The 7,823-nt window shown below is 38.5% G+C and overlaps 1 protein-coding gene across 1 annotated transcript in view; it reads right to left on the reverse strand.

The window, feature by feature from the left end:
• Nucleotides 1-1,193: 1,193 nt before the first annotated feature.
• mfng (MFNG O-fucosylpeptide 3-beta-N-acetylglucosaminyltransferase) overlaps nt 1,194-7,823 on the reverse strand; it is a 103,458-nt gene continuing 96,828 nt past the window's right edge. The window contains exons 5-8 of the mRNA XM_062436746.1: nt 6,850-6,935; nt 5,684-5,849; nt 5,484-5,569; nt 1,194-1,531 (exon numbers count right to left, since the gene is read on the reverse strand). Of these exons, the coding sequence (XP_062292730.1) occupies nt 1,480-1,531; nt 5,484-5,569; nt 5,684-5,849; nt 6,850-6,935 (390 nt within the window). The 3' untranslated portion in view covers nt 1,194-1,479. The remainder of the gene's footprint in view (nt 1,532-5,483; nt 5,570-5,683; nt 5,850-6,849; nt 6,936-7,823) is intronic.

Below are 7,823 nucleotides of genomic sequence, written 5' to 3' on the forward strand. Positions count from 1 at the left end.
TACACTTGTGTTATTTACTCTACATGATGGGTTATTCTCACTGAGATGTTTAAGGGTCATACAGTCATTCCTGCACATTCCAAACCACTTTTCATCCACTTCACACAAGGTCAGCACCAGAGGCATTCAGCAGCGTATCTGTATTCATCACATCTCCATTCACTGCAAACAGGCAGCCTGCGGTCCGCCGGCAGCGCAGTGTCATCTCTCTGCAGGTGCTCTTCACATGGCCTCTGCCTCCTATTCCTACGCTAACATTTTGATTGCGTGCATGTCATTGTGAGATTTGTATTCTTAGTCTGAACCTGATCTGTCCAGTTTGATGAGATTCGCCGGTGATTTGGGAGCTAGTTTGTATGCCGTGTTATCCGTGCAGGTGTCAGGCATGTCAGATGTGATCTTATCCTAGCTCTCAGTGGTTTGTTGTGGTTTGTGTTATTATTAAGGCTTAAAGGATAAATGAAAACAGGATGAATGAAAGCTCATTTTACTTTTTAGCCACAGTGTTGGAGGAGAAAGCACAGAGATTGTGGACTCTGAGTAAACAGAGAGACAAAGGGAGGAGGGAAGAAGGAGACAGATGGAGGGGTGGAGGGAAGATGAGAGTAAGGGAGAGGAAAGGAGGGAGGGAGGACAGCAGGTTTGGTTAAGGAGGGAGTTGTAGGTCAGAATGGTTGATTGTGTGCCGACTTCTTAGGTACAAGGACATCGTCTCCCTCATAACACACACACACACACACACACACACACACACACACACACACACACACACACACACACAAACACACAGAAAGCACACAGAAGGCCGCATCCGTTCAATCAATAAAAACTAAAATTAAATTTCTAGCAATTTCAACCTTAGCGCCACCTGAAGATAATTCAGGCCCTGCAGGTGCAACTCTGTGTAGTTTTAATCATCATCAACTTTAAAAAATGTTGACAATGTTTTATTATTGTGAAGTAACTGAATGAATGAAAGATAAATCTGACTTGAATTGAATCCATATCCACAGACTTTTGAGTAAATTGCATTTTCATTTTTGTCCATTTGCCAACAAAGCAACAACTGTGAGAAGTTCAAGTGCCTCTTTGTGTTTAAGTGCTTTCATTGCCACTGATTTAATCCCAAAAAAACAATAACATTTAGTAGAAAAGGGCAAAAAAAATCATGTTCATCATGAAGAACTGAGGGAAACCTTTTAAGACTCTCTTAACATCCTTATTTCTGAGTGTATCATCTGTTCAAGCAGGTACGAGCAAAAACTAAGAGTGAGCAGAAGTGGGACACCAGATTTGTACTTCTTCAGTCCTCTGTTGCCCAAGGAAGGCTTCATCCCAATTTGCTGCCTCTCCAGTCCTAGTTTCTGCATCTCAAACTCTGCCATCAAATCCATCAGTTTTCTTTGAACTCAGACACACAGTATCCAGTGAAAGTAATTCATCCTGCACTGGTCACCAGCCTCGTAGACTAGAAGGAGCTCAGGGACACCAGCTGGTTAAAGGGTACAGCATGCAGTGGACGGTCTTAAACCTGCAGAGGAGCAAATGAGTGTGTTTAATATGGAAAACTCTGCAATGATAGAGTACATTCATTTCCATGTTTGATACAGTTTAGCCTTTTCACATCACATTTGGGTGGTGGACTAAAACATATGGTCTATTTTTGATTGTTTAAATCTAAATTCATCACAAATGTTGAAGTTTTTACTTATTTATTACCCTGTTGGACTGTCAAGCTGCTGTTCCTTTTTAATTTTAAGTAGTATACCAGTGCCTTAACCCTCCTGTTGTACTCCCGGGTCAAATTGACCCCATCTCTTTTGACTGTTCCTTCTTTTCTTCCTTCCTCCCTCTTTCTTTAATTTTTCCTTCGTTCTTCCCCTCCTTCCCTCTTTCTTTGCTCCCTCCTCCATACTTCTTTCCTCAATTCCTTCCTTCCTTCCTCCTTTCCTTCCTTCCTTCCTTCCTTCCTTCCTTCCTTCCTCCCTTCCTTCTCTCCTTACTTCCTTCCTCTTTCCTTCCTCCCTTCCTTCTCTCCTTACTTCCTTCCTCTTTCATTCCTTCCTTCCTTCCTTCCATCCTTCCTTGCTTCCTTCCTTCCTCCTTTCCTTCCTTCCTTCCTTCCTTCCTCCCTTCCTTCTCTCCTTACTTCCTTCCTCTTTTCCTCCTTACTCCTTTCCTTCCTTCCTTCCTTCCTCCTTTCCTCCCTCCCTCCCTCTTTACTCCTTTCCTTCCTTCCTTCCTTCCTTCCTTCCTTCTTTCCTCCCTTCCTCCTGTCCTTCCTTGACCTGAGGACAACAGGAGGGTTAATTATTTTTTATGACACAATGTTTTATAAAGACCCAAAAGACAGGAGTCACACCTGTCGACACATGCTGTATATTACATATTCATGTAACTATTCATAGTACTACGACTCAATGAAAGTTTAACAAGCTGAACAATACTTGAGTTACTGGTGACTTACCTCACCGAGACACTAATCAATAATTAATCCAAGACCTAATTAATTATTAAGTCATCCAAGACCTTGCTATATTAAAGTTGGAGCTGCTGTAAAGATAAGAAGTTTGCAGGTTTGCATGCAGAAATAAATCTTCACTGCCTACGCTTAGAAAAAAGGATGATTGCTCAGTTGTGACATTCATTGATATATAAAGGTAAAAAAAAGGTGAAAGAACTCTTCTGCAGCCTTGACAACAGATGTTTTATGCAATTGGCAACGTGTAACCGGAAAGAATGGCATTGCTTTGTTTCCTCTGTGCCTATACATGCTGTGCAGTATGCAGAGCGAAGACCTTGCTATATTAAAGTTGGTGCTGCTGTACAGATAAGAAGTTTGCAGGTTTGCATGCAGACATAAATCTTCTTCACTGCCTACGCTCTACTACTCTAACCTACATGCACGCATTGACCCAGCACAGGCAAAGGTCGGAGTGGGTGAGCATATAGAAAAAGGGATGATTGCTCAGTTGTGACATTCATTGATATATAAAGGTAAAAACTGGTGAAATAAAACCCTTCTGCAGCCTTGACAACAGAGTTTTTATGCAATTGGCAGTGTGTAACAGGAAAGAACAGCATTGCTTTGTTTCCTCTGTGCCTGTACATGCTGTGCAGTAGGCAGACTGAACTGTTAGGGTCGGACTGTTTGCAGGCATTTGTGTTAAAAGGGAGTTTTATTTTTAAGTTATCTATGACTTTGCATTGTCCTCTATCAGCGGCCAGCAGAGACTGCGACAGCACCGATACAGATGATCTGCAGCCTCAAAAGTAGAGGATGTCACAGCAGCTAAAAATAGCATCTACGAGGGTGTGACGCACTATTAAAAATATAATACAACAATGTTTGGTTTTTTTCTCTTTACCTCAGGCAAGGACTTTTTGTTCTATTTTTGTCCTGTTTATCTTTTTTTTTTTAAGATAGCAGATAATTTAAAAAAAAAACTCCTTGAACAGTTTATATATAATTTAGTGGAAAGTCAAATCATGGTCAAAGGAGCAGGTGAAGTGTGTTTTTTTTAAAGGATTTGAATAAATTCAGCGTTTTTGTCCTTGAGAGAGTGAGTGCATCTGCTTTTATGACATTTCAAACAGTTTTGCTTTTGCACTTTTCACAAATTAAGTTTTAAGCAGGCGACGTTTTAAAGGATTTCTCAGTTTTTAAATACTAGCATTTTTAAGTACTGTTGCTTTTTTCCCCTCAAAAATGCATTAATTGTACTTGAGGGACAAAATATTTGCATATTTCACATTCACAGTAAGAACTTCTGCACTGTGAAACTGTGTGATTATAAATGAAGCTGACTAAACTACAGCTTTGTGACATTTGGTGTTTAAAGTAACCATATTTATTCATGCATCTTTAACTTTTCGTATAGTTCTGCTGTTAAATTGCTTCTTTCAGTTCAGTAATGGCCTCTGCAACTCTGATTTCTCATTATTTACTTTTCTTGACCTGATTGATTTTTTTGGGGGGAAGGCAGGACATTCTTCCTGAGTAAACAGAGCAAAATAAGACGTGAAAAAAGTTTCTGTTTAGAAAGCTAACCGACTTTGCTTTGTCGGCAGATGAACGTTTGACTGGCGACACCAGTGGATGGAAATGAATGGAAACAGCTCAATACTGAATATTTGTGGTGATATGTTCTAAAAAGATCGGGAAGGTTGTTTTTTTCCCCCATTGTGTTACATCAAATTGATTTTTATCCCTGATTGAACAGAGAATAATGAACCAAAGCTTCAGGGTTGTCACATCTTCAGGTTCGGATCATCTGAGAAGTAAAACTGAGTGTGGCGGATTTCTAAAAACCAAAGTGGTCCATAGAAAACAAGCTTCTTGTTATAAAAATGCACAGTGCATGCAATGCCAGGGTAAAGCAACATTGAATTATTGACAATTTTAAGCACTTGCAGTCAAGATCTACTGTCTGGATTGCAGTTGTTCTGCCATTTATCATATTTCTGAGAGCAGAGAGAGTGTATTTTTTTAGGTTTTACACCACTCATTTTGGAGAAAAAACAGCTACTATCACACAATATCACATCTTATTTTACCTATATATATAAATGTATTTTATTGAAACTGAAAATGAAAATGACAAGAACTTTATGGAGCTGTGGGGTTTATTGTATAACCATTAGAGCCATCAGTCTTCACTGCTACATCATAAAAAGAAATCCTCATAACTACTATCTTATTAAAACTATTAACTAAACTTACTAAACTAAACTTGAACTAAAAGACATGTCAATAGATAGGAGTCATATTTAACCCAGAACAGCTTCAATGGACAAAAATAAAAACATTTAATTTTCATGATTTTTGGGCCACTTTAGGAAAAAATCATCAAATCTCAAAGTAAAGCATTTGGGGTGTTTTTACAGCTGTCAAATGGGTAAAATTTGACACGGATAGTATGTAAAGGGTTAAAAAATAAATGTCTACAATGCCTTTAGGTTTGAGGAACTAACCTGTGATTATTGGTTACCTCCAGATCTTGCACAGAAACCACCTTATAATGTATTTTGTCAGAAATTTGCCTTTTTGGTGTTTGTTTTGCCTTTTTTTGGATAAACTTTACTTAAGAATGGCTGGACTCTGAAGATGTGTACTACATTGAAAAGTGTCCCTAATATTTTGCACCCTCTTGTATTTAAGAATAGAAAAAGAAAAAAAAAAATAGAAAAGGAATACTCTTTATGGCCATTGTACATGTACAACAAAATTGGAAACAATCCTTATTTAATGGTGCGGACAAGATATTAGGAACACTTCTCAATATAATGCACTCTGGTACACTATTACCACCCACTACGACATCTGCATTACACATAAAGAAGACGACGTTATCGCCTTTCTGTTAACAAAAACTGGAAATGTGTAGAAGCTTCTGATCAGAGCTTATATTAATAATTATCAAAGGCATGATGTATGATGTTCATACTTCCTGATTTATGAATGAATGGAGTGGCCGACTAACCTGGAGGGGTCTTCCTCTTTGGAGAAGCCTCCTTTCACCTCGATGCTATTCATCTTATTTTCAAATATCCCATAGCTCAGCGTCACCTGCAGAGGAGAAAACACACACACACACACACACACACACACACACACACATGCAGAAATGAGAACGTGTAAACATGTATGGATTTTTCTGCGTGTGAATGTGTGTGTTACTACCTGGTGTGGTATGTGTCTGTGGCGGATGAGCAGCAGGTTTTCCAGGTGAGAGTGGAATAAAGGACAGTGGACCATAGAGATTCCCAGCCTCTTCTCCACGATGAAGCCCACCGTACAGTCGTCAGGGAGACGGATAGTCGCTGACGTCTTCTCAAACCGGGTGCCTCTGCAAAACACACACACACACACACACACATATCTGAAATTACATTCTTCGGTAGTTATGAGAGTATAAATTCACCAAACTACCCAACATTCATCCTAAAAGATAATATTGGTTATTCTGCATGTCTTAGAGACCATTAATTTTACCACTGACCATTTTCCAAACGACACCATAAATTTTATAATTGATTCCTCACCCTCTAGCCCTGGGCAGCTATTAGCCGCAGCTACTCCAGAGCAGTATTAATACAACCTGAAACTTTCTTTCAAGATTGGCTATTCATCACTGTGAACTTTTAGTCAGCTTTATGTGTTGGTCAATGGTTAATTTCAGCTGTTTTAAAGACACTACTGGGTTGGTGCACTCATTGAGACAACAGAGTTAGTCGCCAAATGGAAAACCCATAATGGAGTTTCCAACAAAGCACCTGAACACAACAAGTTATATTTACGAGCAATTTTATCATTTTATGCTAAATTACACCCAAACACTACTGAGTTGGTGCATTCAAGTGTCTGTAGGAAACTAAGACAACATAGTTGGCCACCAAGTTGCTCCTTTTTTGGCTTTTGTTTGTTTTCTGGCTCTCGAATCTCAAATAACAAAGTTTTCAACAAGCACTTGAACACATCAACAAGTTATATTTACAAGCAATTTTATCATTTTATGCTAAATTACCCACTAAATTACTGTTTTGATGAAAAAACAAAAACAAAAATAAGTTCACAGTGATGGATCTCAAACAAAAATCCTAGCCTCTTTGAATTGATTTCCATTGCATGCTGGGTAAACTTAAGCCCAGGGGGGTAAAAACTCAAACTAAAAACTTATAGTATGTTTTGGAAAATTGCAATTTGCATTTAATGGGCTAAAACCTCCAAAAAACAGTGGAGCCTAAAGGAATAACGAATCAAACTTGAGTTACTGGTGGAGTCTGGCTGCACTTTTTTTATTCTTTCTCTCACATTCATACACACATGCAGGGAGATCTTATAAATACCTGGCCCAGGGCGCCATCTTCTCCGCCAGCCGTCGACTAAGACAGAATCCTGCTCCTCCTGTAGCGAACCAGAACTGAACTTCTCTCTGAGTGGACACACAAACACAAACACACACAGATATTAATAGATGTGTGTCAGTGAAAATCAAATTATTGGTGCTCTAAGAAGTTTTCAAAGTTACGAAACTCTGAACAAATATGAGAAGTTGTGTCGTATTTAGGCAAACTGAAACTCCTTAATCATATTTCATCTTCAACGTAGCACCTGAAAGCAACAAGCCCCTGAGTTGTTGTTGTTGTTTTGTTTTTTTGGGGGGGGTGGCTTTGATGAGATGCTGAGCACTGCCTAACTACTCTCCCAGTTTACCTACTGTACTCCTGTCATTGTGTAAATTACAGAGAGAGAGAGAGACTTAGGTGTGGTAGCTGTCGTAGCAAATGCTTCGCCTACACCTTTTCGGTTGGAAACTGTTTTATTTATTTATTCATTTATACCTTTGTTTTTCCCTTTTGGTTTGTCATCAGTTCTGGTGGAGATAAAGAACAAGGAACAGGGACATATGATTGTTTGCTTTGTTTTTACCTGTATTTGAGTTCAGTGACTGAAATAAACTAAACTAAATTAAAGAATTGTGCCTTTTAGATATAGGGATAGTAGTCCAGTTTACCTACTGTACTGCTGTCATTGTCTAAATTGAATTCAGCATACAGTCTTAACCCTGTAAAGCCTGAACCATCAAATAATTGACATTAATTCAATGTCTTGTTTTGTATCATATTTGAATTAGAATGTTTTTGCAATTTATTTTTCATAGCAAGGTTTTTAAACACACAAAACATATTGAATACAACATTTTTTTAAGATCCTGCATAAAGCTCATATCCCCACCTTCCAAGCTTGTTTATGCATGATAATAATACATAATGAAAATTTACAGATTTACAGATGAATTACCTTCTATACCTGCTGTATC

The sequence above is a fragment of the Scomber scombrus genome, chromosome 2, assembly GCF_963691925.1.
Source record: "Scomber scombrus chromosome 2, fScoSco1.1, whole genome shotgun sequence".
NCBI classification, from domain to species: domain Eukaryota; kingdom Metazoa; phylum Chordata; class Actinopteri; order Scombriformes; family Scombridae; genus Scomber; species Scomber scombrus.